General features: G+C 43.4%; 1 protein-coding gene and 1 long non-coding RNA gene across 2 annotated transcripts in view; one reads left to right on the plus strand and one right to left on the minus strand.

The window, feature by feature from the left end:
* LOC309325774 lies at positions 1-13,284 on the minus strand. The gene is made up of 3 exons (XR_014149989.1): positions 11,798-13,284; positions 6,194-6,397; positions 1-1,087 (listed from the first exon to the last, which is right to left on the minus strand). It is a non-coding gene; the product is annotated as an uncharacterized lncRNA (long non-coding RNA).
* SP4 (Sp4 transcription factor) overlaps positions 7,140-18,400 on the plus strand; it is a 22,097-nt gene continuing 10,836 nt past the window's right edge. The window contains exons 1-3 of the mRNA XM_081882053.1: positions 7,140-7,656; positions 8,272-8,366; positions 8,666-10,199. Coding sequence (XP_081738179.1) covers positions 7,650-7,656; positions 8,272-8,366; positions 8,666-10,199 — 1,636 coding nt within the window. The 5' untranslated portion in view covers positions 7,140-7,649. The remainder of the gene's footprint in view (positions 7,657-8,271; positions 8,367-8,665; positions 10,200-18,400) is intronic.

The raw sequence follows: 18,400 nt of genomic DNA on the forward strand, positions 1-18,400 counted from the left end.
CATCTAAATATGCTTTAATGTGACCATTGGTGTTTTTGAGTGGTTTGATCTGTTCTTTCCAATTGTACTATTACTGATGCTTAAAAAAAATGTTGTGATTGTCTTTTTATTTTTATTTTTGCATTATTATCACAGTTGCTACCTGTCTTGGGTGCTATATACTGTATAGAAAGGTGGATTATAAATTGACTTTATAACAATATAGATTAAATAGCAGATTAAGCTTCCCATGTAGTCCCTTGGTTTGGGCAAATGTACAGCAATGTTTGTTTTTTCTCATCGCTCTTAACCCCCATCTTCCAAGAGTTCAGACCACATCCTGTTAAACTGATCAAACATCCATTTATTTTAATGAAGATAGAGTGCGCTGTTAATGTTCATATTTCAGCATACACAGATTCACAGTTCACTTTTATGCCCACTTTTCTGAACATTTAAATAATGCAACAAGTTTTTTGTATACCAAGTTAGACTGGGTGTTAAGACCCATCTTTTTAGCTTAATTGTGTCTTCGCTGCAACTAGCTTAATGGCTTTGGCACGGCGTTCCTTCATTTGTCATTACAAACATGCATTTCAACAGGAAACCACATCAGTTGAATTAGGATTTCCTGTTGAGCTTTCAGAGCAGTCAAAAGCTGTTGAAGCGTCTGGGTAGTGTGCAGTTGTTATCTACCATTATAGGAGATACAACTTTGACATAAAAACACTTTAGTAGTTCTTCACTGGTAGACTAAAGTGTCTGGGTTACATGGTGTCAAATTAGTTCTGTCCACCTTTGTGGATTGCTTGCAGAAACATGCAGCTACTGGTGCTAGCAAAGTACAATAAATTGCAGCCTAAGAAAGCTGCTTTTGATGTCAGACAACTCTGCTTGTGCTCCAAGATAAAAAATACGTACACACAACCATAAATCAAGGTGCACTTCTTAGGCAGATGGAGATCTGTTCATGGCCATGCTCTTTTCCCACCTCCAAGTAAAAGAGGTTGAACTCTTTTATTTCTTAGCAACGACGTTTTCAAGCATCACATAATTCCAAGGAGTATCAGAAAGCAATTTTCTTTTCTCTCACACATAATAACTAAACCTTGAAGAAAAAGCAAGAATTTTGATATGATTTATAATTTGATTTTTTTTAAAAAAAGAAACTCTGTTTTTCTGTCACATGAAAAGCACTTCTCATGTGTCTGTCATAATTCAATCAAAGAAAAAACAAGCATGACCACTATGAAAGAACAGGGACATTTTCTTAAGATATTGCTCTCAATTTCCCCTTACAACAGAAGAAAAACATTAAGTCACCGCTGTACCCTGGGAAGATGACAGACTGGAAGTCAATGGCACTTGCAATTTAAATGTGTTCAAAACTGAGGTGTTGGTTGAAATGGGTTAGTGGGAATTAACTCCATGTCCACAGTCACTGCTAATCATTATTACTCTAGACTTTGAAACATTTGGCTATGACATTCATGGAAGCACATCATGGTTAACACTACTTACAGCCCTAGAGATGTATCCATGTTCCAAAACATTCTAATCAATGTCAAAAAAAACCCCGCACCACTGTCCACTGGGCAGTATCTAACTAAACAGATCCTCAGGAAATGCTTTTGGCTATGCAAGGGAAAAGCTCTTCCTTTCCTCTCCCCACGCATTCCTGTATCTCCTTAAATCTGTTTTGAGTTTTCCCCCATTCCTCCAGAGCAGATCTGGGATCTGTGTGGAGGGCACAGGGAGAGGAGAGCGAGGGGAAGTTCTGTTGCACAAGTGCATGTCGTTATGGTAGTTAGTGGATCAATTTAGTTGGATAATGCCCATATCTAGCACCGTGCGAATACTGCAAGGTATAGGTCAGCCTTGTAAATAAGCCCATTAAAGTTACTAGCCTGCAAAAATTGGGTGGCTTGCAGAAGTAGAACAGAGTTCCTGCAGCAGCACTTCTATGATTGTGTGTATTTCTACAATTGGGTGCAGTTGCCTGCATGCAATTCCTTGGGGCCTATGCCCACTAGACTAGTGCTTTCATGTGGCAATTAAAGCTATACTAAGCCTTAATTATATGAACAGAATCTTGGTTTTAAAAGGTTGTACTGCACACCAATCCTAGGTACTTTTTCAGGCAGGCTGGTCCTATGCAGTTAAGCACTCCTATGCCCACTTTAACAAATGCATCAAACATGCCTATACTCTGCATAGGATTGTAGCTTCAATGTGTATTTCTTTATTATTCGGACAGCTCATTTCAGTACCACACTGCAGCTCTTTAAGCATGTGGGGAAACCTGTGTGGTGTTGGCATATGATGATAATTATGGAAGTCCCCACAAAGGAAAATTAGCAAGTAGAGCCTGATTTTATGCAGGGTTACTCAAAAGTATCAGGGACGCAGGTGGCACTGTGGGTTAAACCACAGAGCTTAGGACTTGCCGATCAGAAGGTCGGTGGTTCGAATCCCTGCGGCGGGGTGAGCTCCCGTTCCTCGGTCCCTGCTCCTGCCAACCTAGCAGTTCAAAAGCATGTCAAAGTGCAAGTAGTTAAATAGGTAGCACTCCGGCGGGAAGGTAAACAGCATTTCCGTGCACTGCTCTAGTTCGCCAGAAGTGGCTTAGTCATGCTGGCCACATGACCCGGAAGCTGTACGCTGGCTCCCTCAGCCAATAAAGTGAGATGACTGCCTCAACCCCAGAGTCGGTCAAGACTGGACCTAATGGTCAGGGGTCCCTTTACCTTTACCTTTTTACTCAGAAGTATCACCATGTCTTCAACTGAACTTATTCCCAAATAAATCTGTACAGTCATACCTCCGGTTAAGTATACTTCGAGTTGAGCGTTTTCGAGTTGCGCTCCTCGGCAACCCGGAAGTAACGGAGCGTGTTACTTCCGGGTTTCGCAGCTTGCGCATGTGCAGACGCTCAAAATGACGTCACGCTCATGTGCAGAAGCGGCGAAAAGCGACGCGCGCGTGCGCAGATGCGCCGTCGCTAGTTTCGTTTACCTCTAGATGCGAACGGGGCTCCCATTCGTATCTAGAGGTACCACTGTATAGGATTTCAGCATAAGTTCCAATTACCCATGAAACTGAATCACAAAAATCTCTTTTGCTACAAAATACTTTATCTGAGAGTTTGCAGTACCCCACTATAAAGTGCCCACTTCCCCACAGTTAAGGACAAAGAAAGAGACCTATCTCAGCCCTACCACGTCCAGCATTGTTCTCACAATGGACATGCAGATGAACATAATAGTGCTGTTCTGCCTATAAGACAGCATACTGGCTCAGATACCGGAAGAAATATAGCCATTATGACTAGTAGCCATGGATCTTATCCTCCATGGGTTTGTCTCGGCAAAATGCTTGTGCCTTTAACAGCTGCTTGGCAGGAGAAAATCCTGCAAACTGCACCTCCATGCTGAGAAAAGTATCACCTGTTGAAGTCTGACTATTTCCTAATTGTTGATGGGAAAGGACACCTGCCAGGAAAAAGTGGCAACTGCAGCAATCATTCTTCAGAAAAGGTTTTACGTTAAGGAATGTTGGAACATTCAGCAGTAGCTGCCTATGCTCCTGGCCTACTTTGCTGTATAGAGTAACAGGAAGCAACCTCCTCTCCAAGCGTGATTTTAATCAAAGGAATTTTGGTCATGATTTAAGTTGTCATGAAGGGATAGTAGACCTGAACCTGCCCCCTTCTCTTCACATTGAATCTACACACACTTTTAAAGGTGGGCAGAAATACCTGGGCAGAAAGGTATTTCCTATTAAAGTAAGAAAACTACTTTTCTTCTTTGCTAGTTTCTTCTAATGGCTTAGGACAGTGATGGCCAAACTGGGCCCTCCAGTTTATTTGGGACTACAATTCTCATCATCCCTGACCACTGTTCCTGTTAGCTAGGGATTGTGGGAGTTGTAGTCCCAAAACAGCTGGAGGGCCAAGTTTGGCCATCCCTGGCTTAGGACATGCTTTGTGCAAATTACATTTCACTTCAAGTAGTAGTCCAAGGCCACCTGAAGGAGGCAGTAGTAAGACCATTCCAGAAGAGGCCTTCACTGGAGCCAGAAGATCTCTTTTGTCCCCCATGTTGTTCAATATCTGCATGCAATTGCTGAGTGGAGTGTGTTGTCACCAGTATGCTGATAGGTAAAGGTAAAGGACCCCTGGACAGTTAAGTCCAGTCAAAGGCGACTAAGGGGTGCGGCGCTCATCTCGCTTTCAGGCTGAGGGAGCTGGTGTTTGCCCACAGACAACTTTCCGGGTCATGTTGCCAACAAGATTAAACCGCTTCTGACACAATGGAACACCGTGACGAGTGCCAGAGCGCATGGAAACGCCGTTTACCTTCCCACTGTAGCGGTACCTATTTATCTACTTGCACTGGTGTGCTTTCGAACTGCTAGGTTGGCAGGAGCTGGGACAGAGCAAAGGGTGCTCACAGATTCGATCTGCCAACCTCTCAAACAGCAAGCCCAAGAGGCTCAGTGGTTTAGACCACAGTGCCACCTGCGCTGATAACACACAGCTGTTATTTCTTCTTTTCTGTAGGTGAAGCAGTAGATGTACTGAATCGGTGCCTGGTTGCAATAATGGACTGGGTAAAGGGTGAAAAATTTAAGCTTAATCTGAACAAAACTGAGATACTGTTAGTGGGTGGTTCCTCTGACCAGCTGAGTGGTGTGAGGCCTGTCTCAGAAGGAACAGGCTCATAGTTTATGGGTTTGCCTGGATCCATTGCTCTTACTTGAAGCCCAGTGCCTTCCAACAGCTTATGCTGGTGGCCCAAATATGACCATATCTGGATAGGAATAATTTGGTTGCAGCAAACTATGCTCTGGCAACCTCAAGATAGCCCTATCGCAATGAGCTTTATATGGGAAAATGGTCCAGAAGCTTCAATTAGTGCATAATGCAGCTGCCCAGTTATTAAGAGGTTTGAGGCGAACACCAATATCATAACACCAATTCTGTTACAGCTAGAATCATATGGTTGTATGATTCTGGGCCCAATTCAAAATTATGATTTTGACCTTTACAGCTCTTTATGGCTCAGGATCTTCTGAAACACCTCTTCCAATATAAATCTAACCATATCCTGAGATCCTCATCTGATGGCATTCTCCCAATCTCATCTCTGAGGAAACCTCGGAAGAATATAAGAAGGGAGAGAGTATTTTTAGTTGTTGCTCCCTATCTTTCCCCAGTGAGGTGTGCCTGGTGCCTTCGCTAACTTATTTTCAGCACCAGGTTTAGGATGGTTTGTGCTGTTAGTATGCTGCCAAAGCTTCATGGGGTTGTTATGGGGGGAGGGTGGCGTTTTGTATATCTTTATGTTTTGTATGCCTTTTTTAATGAATGTGTTAATTTTATAATGTACTTATGGTTATGTTTTTAAATATGTATTTAAGTTGCTTGGAGACATCTGTGAAACAAGTGACTAATATCTAATAGTAACAGATGCCTTGGCTGCGATTCCTGCATTGCAGGGGGTTGGACTGCGCGACTTCTCGTGTCCCTTTCAACTCTACAGTTCTATGATTCTATGACTAATTAAGCACACTGCAGAGCTCAGGAAGATGGTGGGCATAAAACGGTGCTAACCAGATCATCTGAGATCAGTGGATAGTGCTGGGTTGGCATTTTCCAACAGCTCTCAAAGCGGTAAATGTGGCAGTGAAAGCAGGACAGTAACTGAGCTTGCAGCCACAAGTTCTCCAGATCTCACCTCAGAGGCTTGAATCTCCTGGAAGCCCAAAGATAGTGAAGGTTGTTACATAGGCTACTGCCTAAGAAGACCCCCAAGATGCAAGGAAATTACAGGCTATCATTCTCATAAACCTGCAGATAGGGGACCTGAAATTTGTTATTTGATTCCTTCTCCCTGCTACTATGCTGTGTTTGTGTGTGTGGCAAAACCCCTCCTACAAACAGCTGCATGCTTGAAAAAGCACCAGGAGATCCAGTCATGGAACTACCACATAATGGGTACTTTCCTTCTGAACCATGGCATCTCCTGAACTAAAACAGTTCCAGAGTCTGTATATGAACCTAAAGAAATGTAAACCAGAGTGCCTGCTACACCCTTGTTGGAATTCTTATTTGAATTTCTTTATATTTCTGTCTTCTGGGTCTGGACCTTGCCACACCTGCCATAAACAAACTGAAAGAATATTATAGATTTTGGTTGTTCAGAAATTCAACCTGTAGAGCAGGGATGAGGAACTTGCAGCTCTCCAGATGGTGTTAAGACTCCAACTTTTTATTAGCCTCAGCCAGAAAGGATGACGGGAGCTGTATTACAACTTCTGGAGGGCCACAGGTATCACACTTCTGCTGCAGATGCTTCCGACTGCTTCTAAAGAAAAAACTGCCAAAATGACCTTCATTCTGCACTCTTCTTTCCTTCTAAGGTTCAGAAAACAACAGCAAGGTTAACTCCCACGCTCGCAACGTGTAGCAGAGAAATGACAGCTCACAGCAAGAGATTAAGGAGCCTCAATCCAATCTAGGTTCAATTTACAGCAAAGCACCTGTCTAGCATTGCGCACGCGCGGGCTCTCACGAGCACTACACTTCCCCATATGCAGCGCGCTGCACTACAACCAATCACAAGCCAGGGTTCAAGCCCCGCCTATCCCCCCGCCAAAAAAACTCCTCTGAATTCGTATCCTGCGGGGGGGGGGAGCTGTCTCCCCGCGCCCCAGCAAAGGCAATAAATAAATAAACGGTCGAGGTTAGCTAAAAGAAGGACTAATAAGGCTGCCAGTTTAAGGAGCGAGGCCTTCCTTCCGAAGGATGGGCGCCGGCAGCGGGCGGGCGCGTCTGCGGCAGCGCATCCTTCCCGCGCTGTCAGTTACAGGCGCGCGAGTTGGCTCTCGCCTCCCCTTTTCATTCGTCGCCTGGCTCTCCTGGACTTGTCAATCAACGGCTTCGGCGGCCGGGAGCGCCGGCAGCGGCTAGCAGAGGGGCGGATGGAGAACACAAGCCTTTCGGCTTCGCCCCGCCCTTGATCCCGCCTCCCTTTCCCCTTTCGCGCGCGCAAATCCCCCCCCCCCCACCAAGAAATCCCCCCGCCACCTCACAACAGCGGTTAATAGCCCCGCTTCTTCCCCTCACCCAATACGCCCTCTAGCCACGCCCACCCGCCCCCTCCTCGCGCCGCCGCGAGCTCTTCTGTATAGGCCGGCCGGCCTGTTTCAAGGCGAGGGCCTGGCTCGTGCGGCTCTCGCGCCGCCCTGGCTCCTCCCCTTTCCCCGCCTCCCTTTCCGCCAGGCCGGCCGCCCTGCTCTCTCAGAGGCTTAAGCCTGCTTTGGGTTCCTTCCTCAGTGGGTGTCAGCCTAGGCCTCGCCGGGCCCCGCCCCTCCTCCTCCTCCTCCTCCACCCCCGGCGCCCTCTCTCTCCTCTCGCCCCCTCCCTCTTCCAGCTCCCAGTTGTCAATCAGGCGCTGGCGCTGAGGCCAGGCGGCGACGGCGGGAGGAGAGACGGGCACCTACGCCACAGCCCAGCGGCGGCCATTCGTGGAAAAATAGGCCGGCCTGCTCCTCCCAGCTCCGGCAGCGACCGGCCTTCTCGCCGCCGCTACACCCCCAGCACCCCGCCCTCCGTCCCTCCCCTCCTCCTCCTCCTCGAGCCGCGCCTCAGCGGGCGTTAATGCGGGATGAGCGGTACGTAGCCCCCCTCCGCCCCTTCCCTCCCCCGCCGCCGCCGCCGCCCCCGCGCGCCTTCCCGCTTCCCCGTCCCCTCTGGGTCCCTCTCTCTCCCCCGGTCTATCCCTCCCTCTGCCCCTCCTTCTTCCATCCCCCCTTTCCTTCCCGGCCCTCCCTCCCCGTGCACATCCATCCCTCCTTCGTTTCTGTTTCCTCCCATTTTCCCCTCCCTTGCGCCTCCCTCCTCCTGCCCCTAAAGCATCCTGGGCCACTCAGTAGCCGTAGATGCTTTAGGGGCAGGAGGAGGAGGAGGGCTGTGGGTGGTTTTCCGCCACCACCCCCACCTCCCCACCCGGCCCGCCTTACAGCCTCCGAGAGCAAGAAACCAATCAAGCCTCCCCTTTTTTCCTGGGTGTTCGCACGCCAGCCCCCCGTGGGCCGGGTTTCCCAAACCACGTTTTATTTTATTTTTATTTTTTAGGACTCCCTTTTCTGCAATAATAATAATAATAATATGGACTGAGTTAAGAATGGAGGGCTGGCGAGAATGTCCTGACAGATTTGCTCCTGGTTGCAGATTCAAAGTGAACAGCTATGTCTAATAGGTTGTGTGTTTGTTTTGTCTTTTGGTAGACCAAAAGAAGGAGGAAGCTATGCCCTCGGAGGGAGAGAAATCTCCTGAGGCTGAAAACAACAACAATAAGAAAAGCAAAACTGGAGCCTCTCAGGTAAAACATAGAGGGAAGCGAAGCAAGGCTTAATTACTTTCAGTTCATTTCAAGGGATACTGCCTTGTGGCTTATAGGATGGGTACAAGTCTTTATGGCCTAGACATGTTTGGGGAAGGGGCAAGTTTTCTTGGATTTACTCCAGATATTTGTGTGGGGGGGTATGAAACCTTTGGCTGGATAAGCTATTCATCACCATTTGTTCAGTTGTCATGTTTTCTAGCATTCTTTAATACTCAGGGTAATGCTTTTTAGTTTGCAAGTACTATTTATCTCCTAATACACTATGTCTCTGTTAGGATTCTCAGCCTTCTCCTCTGGCTCTGCTGGCAGCAACTTGCAGCAAAATAGGGACTCCTGGTGAGAATCAAGCAACTGGACAGCAGCTTATTATAGATCCAAGCCAAGGTTTGGTGCAACTTCAAAATCAGCCACAACAGTTAGAATTAGTAACGACTCAGCTTGCTGGAAATGCTTGGCAGCTTGTTGCGGCTGCTGCTCCTCCTCCTACTTCAAAAGAGAACAACATCCAACAGGCACCTTCTGTTGCTTCTAGTGCAGCAAGTCCCTCCAGCAGTAACAACGGAAATGCATCCCCTTCAAAGACGAAGACAAGCAATTCTTCTGCGGCAACTCCAGGACAGTTTCAAGTTATACAAGTACAGAATCCAGGAGGTACTGTTCAGTACCAAGTGATTCCACAGATTCAAACGACAGAAGGTCAACAAATTCAGATCAATCCTGCTACTACTACAACTCTGCAAGATTTACAGGGTCAAATCCAGCTCATCCCTGCAGGAAATAATCAAGCTATTCTTACAGCTACAAATAGGACAGCTTCTGGGAATATTATTGCTCAGAACTTGGCAAATCAAACAGTGCCAGTCCAGATTAGGCCTGGTGTTTCTATTCCATTGCAGCTGCCTATTGCCGGCACTCAGGCACAAGTTGTAACTTCATTGCCTATAAACATTGGGGGAGTGACTCTAGCATTACCTGTAATAAATGTTGCTGCGAGTGGTAGTACTGGACAGGTTACACAGTCCAGTGATAGTGGAGTTTCCAATGGAAATCAGCTACTGTCCACACCTGTCACAACCACTGCTGTTAGTACTATGCCAGATTCTCCTTCTTCCACTTGCACAACTACTGCCTCCACTTCACTTACAAGCAGTGAAACTTTAGTAAGTACAGCAGAAACAGGCCGGTATGCAAACACAGCAACAAGTTCTGAGTCTAGTACTGAAGAACCTCAAACAGCCACATCAGAAACAGAGACTCAGAACTCTAGTCAGTCTAATGGATTGCAAAATGTGCAGGATCAAACAAACTCACTGCAGCAGGTGCAAATAGTAGGTCAGCCTATTCTGCAGCAGATACAGATCCAGCAGCCACAGCAGCAGATCATTCAGGCTATTTCTCCACAGTCTTTTCAGCTCCAGTCGGGACAAACTATTCAGACAATTCAGCAGCAGCCTTTGCAAAATGTTCAGTTACAAGCAGTGAGTCCAACTCAAGTTCTCATAAGAGCACCAACTTTAACCCCATCAGGACAGATCAGCTGGCACACAGTACAGGTCCAAAATCTTCAAAGCCTTTCAAATCTTCAAGTACAAAATGCTGGATTGCCCCAGCAACTAACCATTACCCCTGTATCTTCAAGTGGTGGTACTATAGCTCAAATTGCACCAGTAGCTGTTGCTGGTACACCAATAACGCTAAATGCTGCCCAGATTGCTTCAGTGCCTAATCTTCAAACAGTAAGTGTAGCCAACTTGGGTGCTGCAGGTGTTCAAGTGCAAGGAGTTCCAGTCACCATTACAAGTGTTGCTGGTAAGTGCTGTTAAGAATATCCTTTAGTGATGGTATTGATGTAATGATAATATTTAACTATGATATGGGCATTTCTGCTTTTAAGTCTCAATAGCAAAATAGTAGATTATATATGCTCAACATTAACAATGCCTACAAAATACTGATTCCTTTTTGCTTGCACTAAATTGACTGCTGGAACAGAGGGTCCCTGGACCATCAAGAATGTGTTTTTGGGTGATGCAAGAGCCTGGGTTGGAAATGGGGAAGCCCCAGTGTCCCAGCGTAAAAAGTCCTAGTATGTGTGTGGATAACACAAGTGGCAACTTGAGTTTCAGCTATACAGTGTAAGAAACAGCTTACAGATTGCAGTACTAAAAGTTACATTGGCTTCTGCTCAACTTTTGTCTTTCACCAACAGTTGTGTGGTTGGCAGCTCTAATTATTCTCATTATTTTAGCTGTCTCTTGTGAATGGGTGAATAAATGTGTACATGGTTTAAGTCATAAATCACTACTTAAAAGTCTTGATTACAATGCCTACGTTGGAATGTGGCTATATCCTGCAACTAAAGAATAATTGAATGTATTATTACCTGAATTAATACGTACAATGTGTATGTTCATCTAATGTTGTTCTGATTCTGTTCAGGAGCCTGGAATTCACTATGCAAACTGACTGCTTATATGATTCTCCGAGGAAAAGTTGCAGATCTTTTTTTAAACCAGCAAAACAGAAATATAAATTATGTTGTAAGATGTAGAAACATGTGTGCAAGTTAATGCCCTCTCAAAATCAGTTGGAATTGCATACGATACAACTTGTATGTAGGATTGTAGTGTCTGAAACTTCATAGAATTAGTTAATTGTTCCTAGTGCAAGAAAATTGCTATGGCAAATAATAATTCTACTAGTGAATGAAATGAATTACAGTGGTACCTCGGGTTACATACGCTTCAGGTTACATACGCTTCAGGTTACACATGCCGCTAACCCAGAAATAGTGCTTCAGGTTAAGAACTTTGCTTCAGGATAAGAACAGAAATCGGGCTCCAGCAGCAGCAGGAGGCCCCATTAGCTAAAGTGGTGCTTCAGGTTAAGAACAGTTTCAGATTAAGAACGGACCTCCGGAACGAATTAAGTACTTAACCCGAGGCACCACTGTAAAGTAAGGTATTGTTTGTAGAAATGGAACACTTAACGTATTGAATAATGGTTTGGCCTCATTTCCAACTTGGAAAACAAGTAGGTATAACATGTATGGAGGGTTGGCATTTACATGCCATGTAAATCACAAAAGGTATTTCTCGAAACCAGTTATCCCCACCCCCCTTGAATAAAGGAATACTTAAATAATTGCTTAAAAGTAGCATTTCTCTTCAAGTGTGTGATACCTGAAATAAACCTCAAAACTTATTTCACTTTAAGGATATTCAGAGATAAAGCTTGTACCATCCTTGCCTTTCCCTTTCCTTGCATGCAGCAAAAACAAAAAAAACCATTTGTGGTTTATTGGCAAATCTAGCTGGTCATGTTGGCATAATTAGTCAGGTTACAATTTGGAAGTTTCTAAGTGCCATGAGGGAGAGGCAAGGGAAGGAGCTCATGCCATGGCTTACCATTGTGTTTCAGTCATCCCAATCTATGTTCTAGCATTTTCCATATAACTTGAGTTTTCATCTGCAGGTTGGGCTCAATTCTGATATATGTCCTGGAGACTTAAGTATATGTTGCGTTCTGACAGGATGTAGTTGTCATGTCCTGAATTTTATAAAGGGAAGACGAATAAGTGGTAGTGGACACTGAATTATTTACTTTTATTTCTCACTGAACCTCCTCCTGAGATGTTTGTCTTCTGATGGGCAGGAATGTAATTGGGAGGAAAAGTTTTGGGGATACATTTCTTTTAAAGGATGCCCTTTCCCTTTCCTATGCTTTTCAACAGCATCATTGAATAACCTCATCCCTGTTTTATAGGAATGTGGCAACAACCCATGTCCTGCTTCTGTCATGTCTAGTTTGCCCCACAAGCTGGAGAATCTTTGAAAACTGATCTCTTTCTTTCACCTTAATTTATTGGTTGTATGGATTTGACGCCTTGCTGAATATGTATGGTGTGCATTATATAATACTTAATATTTTATTTACAATCACAAACCTGGCTCTGCTGTTTCCAGGGCTTTTGCTTTGGCATAACTGTGCACCATAACAGTAAGTGAAAAGTAACTGTCTTGATGTATGAAGTGAGAATTGTAGACAAGTTGTACAGAGACTGTATAAACAGCTGTTTCCTCCCCACAGAACTTCAATAAAACATTACAAACTTGGTTCCATATAAGTTCATTTGTAGACATAAGCTGTAAATTGCATCCTGGTGTGCCATGTTGGGACTCCTGGTGTGTAGCTTCAGCGTAGCAGGCCTCTTTCAGTACACATATTGGTGATGGCTGCCAGTTCCTTTAGTGTCAGCAATAACTTTCCAGTACTTCTCTCCCCCCCCCCTTACTCCCTTGCTAAAACCATGTAGATTTAGTCAGAAGTAACAACCTTGGTCTCTCACATACTTCATTTTTAAACCATGGTGGGACCAGTGTTATTGGTTTAGTAAGAGATGCCCATCTGTAGAATAAACATAAGAAGAGCCTGCAGGATGAGTTCAGCGGCTCATTTAGTGCAGCATCCTGTTTTTAGAGTCGGTTTGAAAGTGTCTCTTGAACATAGAAGACCTCTAGTAAGCGGCCTCTTTTTTGGACATAATGACCATTATTGTGTTACAGCATTTCCATCTTGCCTAGATAACATAGGAAGTAGCAAGGTGGCAGTAGATACTAATCTCTTAAGGACTCCATTTATCACTCTTCAGTAGTGTACATTATATTAATTAATGGTGAGGAGTGAGCAACTTTATGAATTCCTTATATATTATGGCCACCAGCCAACACACATGGCTGATGGCCATAATACATAGTCCCATCTTTCAAATTCATTCCTACAGGACAAGCACTAGATAGTTTCAAGTCCTGGCTACACATTGACAGAATGAGGTGTTAGGAAGGATTGTGCAAGTGGATAACTTTTGTTAAAATTACCATACTAGCTTTACCAACCCCCCCCCCCAAACCTCTATACAAATAGAAAACTAGCACAACAGCAAGAAGGCTGGGTAAAAACCTGGTATCATCCAACAGAATCCGAAGCAACAGTCAACTTTTACTCCTTGTAATTCTGCTACCTCATTATTCGTATGTGTAGATGACACTCAAGACAAAGTGACCCCTCATGGGCTTTCCCACTTTCTACTCACTTAAACTTTTCTTTATTTTGTGTTTAAGTCCTCTGCTCAAATTGCAATGTGATATTACATATTCTAATAGGAGGAATAATTATGGTTAATTCAATGGTGAGTCAAGCCACCTAAATTAGTTGGTGAAAGTGATCCAGAATCATCTCCTTATGAAGTGCAAATCTTCAACTGGAAATTATTTGAAACTAAAAGAGAATTAGCTGAAAGATGTAGTTAATTCCCATGTTTAGCACAGGCGTTCTGTTTCAGAAAATGACCTTTGTTTAGCTATTATCTGTTTACCCAATTTTAATTCCCCTTTCCCCATATACATTTCCTGTGCTTTAAGTGTGGAACTTCAGAAAATTTAAGCAATCACTGATGCAGGCAAATATCAAAGTTTTAATCGCCACCTTTTATTACAAATATCACTAGGTCTATATGTGTATGTTTAACAAGGTTTTCTACTTTGTGCTTAGTATCTCAGAACTGAAAAGTTCATTTTCACTGATTGATATAACTGGGCATCAGCTTACTTATGATTATTCATAAACAGAGTACATAGTACCTCTACTACTATTGTTGATCTAATTTAAACATTAAGTCTGTTAAGTAGCTTGTTCTTTCTATATAGATTAAGACAGGACTGTTTCACTGTTATGTGTTAATGTTTGTATAGATACTTTCTTTTTGTCTGATTGCTTTCCTTCTATAACCTATACTGTTGTCTGAGTTGGATGATTATCTTGCTGCCTAGGTACTGAGAAGAAGAGTTACCATATAGCTATTCTTCTGTAAGAAACATGGAGAACAAGGGGCCTTGGAATAGTGAAAAATAAGCCATGAAAAATCTTATCTGTCTCAATTTAGAGCCCCAGACTATAGAACCTAATTATTTCATGTGAGCTCCACTGACCCTGAGCTGGTTGGCATTATATTGTAAGCCAAACTATGGTTTACCAAGACTGTATGGGCTCCTGGAGAGGAGCATGTTGCCACTTAGCTCCTCCCTGGTCTTTTTTTACTGCTGCAGTAAACCAAGGTTTAGCTTAGCATGTCATCCATACTGGAATGAGTGGTTTTGCTCTCTCCTCACCACGAGTTGTCACCTTGGTTACAGCTCATGGTTAGCTTAACCATGAATTCCAGTTCAGATGACATGCTGTCAAACCTTGGCTTAGCTCAGTGTGGTGTTACAGTGAAAAACAAAGTTGGAAATTATTCTGTGCAAGACTGCTTTTTTATGTGGTGTCAGTAAGCCATAGTTTATTTGCCATGCCATTATCCTCACTAAAATTTCATTAGCTTTGTACGGCACAAATGCTTGACTTCAGATTTCTCCCCTTCTTTTTTTCCCTTCCAAAAATAGTAGCTGTGGCAGACCATAGCAGAAATAGCAGAAGTTTGCCCTCCTGAGTCAAAGATACAGCTAGCACTAAAGTTCAGCTACTACAGGTTAAACTTACAATCTTTGGGAAACATTGAGCTCATAAATAAAGCTCATATCACTGAGGCACTTCTAAAACAGACTGTCTACTGTGTTTAATAACATAGGGTTTAAAGGCAATCCCTTGCTACTATTTATTGTCCAAGCAGTTACCTAGCTCATTGAAAAAACCCTGTTGCTTTCACTGAAGATATGTGCACAGTTGGGTTGTACGCTAGAACTGGACTTGCTACTGCTGGTTTTCAATATTGTATTTATACTTCGGGTCACAGCTCAAATTCTTTAAATCAGACATTTTAGCTTGCAGTTGGAAAAACGTTACGGCTCCAAGTACTCCTTGGCCAATTAGATTTTATTCTTTTCCCAATGTTTCATCAAAAAGGCTTTTCATTTCAGAGCTTTGAGCCTCTGTAAAAGAATTCCAAATAGTTTGTATCCAACCAGGCTGAGTTAAGGGATGGGTAGACTTGGTATTGTCAGGTTATAAATCTTCAACTGTAGCATGGGAGCAGCTTTTACAGATGAGACATGGTCTCTTGAGTCTCAGCAGTAGGATAATAAATTGTCTCAACAGTACTGGTGCTATGTTAGAACACTGAAATGCCAGATGAGCTGAACAGTTCAATTACCAGTTTAATTACACTTTACTTAGAGAAAGGTGCTTACCTTGGTGCTATATCTGGTATACATTTTGACTTTAGGGGATACACTTTTCACCAAGTCTTGTAATGCATCACAGTCCCTTAATACTGACAGAGTAAAGGGCTGCACTAACACACAATGCTAACCAAAAAATGTACGAGTGACATGCATTAGAAGGTTTGAACTGTGGCCTGGCCCCACTTTCAAACATTTCCTCATGTGTTCCAGGTTGTCTGTACAGAAGGCAACTTACATAGGGTTCTGATCACATCTTTACCGGGAGATAATTACAGTTAATTTATGCCACTTTTTGACCCAAAGGCTGCAAAGTGGTGAACAACATATTAATACAAAATAAACACTAAAAGTATAATAAATCTATCATCAAAACAATACTGTATAAAAAAGCAAAAGCAAAATACACCATACATCACACTGTATATGCGTTAGGAATCCCAGTTAACCCTGTGGCAAAGAAACAGAAAAATCAGCAATCAAAGCACCTCTTATCTCACACCAAGTGTGTATAACCCTCCTGTCTTACTCAGGGTGTGGGGCTGCGGACAAGTTACACCAACAGGCTTTCACCCTGGGCCAGAAACCACTTCTCTCTCCCACTGTAGCTAACTAGTCAGTAGACAAAATACTTATCCGCTCAGTGTTATAATAATCAGAGCCTGGAGGGGAAAAAAATACTTGCCATATAATACTTGTTCCCCTCCTGTCTCCTATGGGGGGCGGGCAAGATCCCCCAACAGCAGGTGCTCACTGTGAAGCATCACAACTTCCTTCTCTCTCTGCTACTGTCCCCAGAAACAGGTAATAAACACCCCACTGTTACATAAGACCCTAGCTTTGAAAAAGCACCAGATCAACAAACTCAAAAAGGAGGTGCTGCCATCACCTTTAGTATCATCTTTTCAGGGTTGTCTGGAAAGGGGTGGCCTGCCACACTGAATACTGAGGGGCCCAGTCTTTGGAAAGAGCCACAGCTGCCCAAATCTTCCTTGTCTGCGTCTTAGCAAGCTGGGCTTTGTTGCAGCGTGTTTTCAGCTAGGCAAGCAAGGTTACCAGGAGTGGGCAGGGGGTAGATTAATTTTATAAATAGAGGCCACACCCATAAGGGTGAATGTGCCTAGGCACCTGTGCAGATGAGATTTCAAAAGTAGGCTGGTAGTGGGGCCAGTCAGTGCCACTTTCTTCTGTACAGAATGAATGTCTTCACAGAATCAGTTGCTCTTACAGTTCATGCCTATCTTAGGGGAATCTCAAGATCTGCCTTGTGGAACAGATGGCACTAGCTCTAGGTGGTTTCTGGTTTCAGTATGAATTATCAGTGCAGGCACTGAATTCACTTGGAAATGAAAACAGAAACATCCTCAAGAGTATCGAATGCAAGAGCAAAAATTGACCTGGCTTCTCTTTACTCTCCAAGTATTGTATTTCATGTGCAAAATGTCAGCATCAATATGAACATTACCTGTCATTTCCCATGAAAATGGAACGCTGGAAAGTTTTTAGTCAATCCTGTTCTGAACAGATGGAACCAATCAGAGATTTGGTGGCAGAGTGTGCATCTGTGGGCAGCACCCATCACCCATATTCTTTCATGTTAGCTTAATGCAATGTAAGCTTGGTGCTAGGTAAAGGTAAAGGTACCCCTGCCCGTACGGGCCAGTCTTGACAGACTCTAGGGTTGTGCACTCATCTCACTCTATAAGCTGGGAGCCAGCGCTGTCCGCAGACACTTCCGGGTCACGTGGCCAGCGTGACAAGCTGCATCTGGCGAGCCAGCGCAGCACACGGAAACGCCGTTTACCTTCCCACTAGTAAGCGGTCCCTATTTGTCTACTTGCACCCAGGGGTGCTTTCGAACTGCTAGGTTGGCAGGCGCTGGGACCAAGCGACGGGAGCGCACCCCGCCGCAGGGATTCGAACCACCGACCTGACGATTGGCAAGTCCTAGACGCTGAGGTTTTACCCACAGCGCCACCCGCGTCCCTATACTAGCTTGGTGCTAGTGTACCTTAATAATGATAATAACAATAATAACAATATTTACTATGACTTTTATTTTATTTTATTTGTACCCTGCCCATCTGACAGGGCTGAAGGATCATCTCACATTATATATGCCCACTCAATTCCTTTGATTTGCAAGTGCCACATAATGTTCTTTCCATATTTCCAAGGCATCAGTCCTTCAGTGTGGTAGCACCTATTGTCATGGACATTAGGCAGGCGCCTGCTAAAAACTGTTTTGTTTAAGCAAGCCTATACTATCAAGTTAGGTAGATTTGACGTGTTTCTTAATATGTAATTTTATTTTATAATGTAATTTTTAAAACTCCTTTTATTTATTTATTGAAAAATATAAGGTTAACTTTTTAACATCTGATTTTATTGCAAATTTTAATGTCTATTTTATGTAAACTGTTCAGAGGGTTAGATGATTAAGCTGTACAGTATATAAATCCTATTAAAGAAAGAACGAACTAGTTGAAGCCCTTTCTAAAGTAAATGAAATACTGGAGAGTGATAGAAACCTAAATTTTCTATTTCAAAGAACTAATCAATATATGACTTGGAAGGTGGTATTTTTTTCTTTTTTGCAGTAAAGGCCTTCAGTCTCAGAAAAGCATTTTGAAACTATTTTAGACAATTGTGGTGGTGATTTTAATTCTTAAATGTATCATTCTGACTTATATCTCCCCTATTTTTAAATTTATTTTTTATTGTTAACTTTTTAGTAAAAGCAAATACATATCATTTCATATAAGCTTTTAGAGATTTAACCTTTCATGTGGAGTTTAAATGTGTTTTCTTTTCTATTTTGATATGGTCTGCAGA

This window comes from Podarcis erhardii, assembly GCF_964252035.2.
Source record: "Podarcis erhardii genome assembly, chromosome: 12".
Classification (NCBI taxonomy): Eukaryota; Metazoa; Chordata; class Lepidosauria; order Squamata; family Lacertidae; genus Podarcis; species Podarcis erhardii.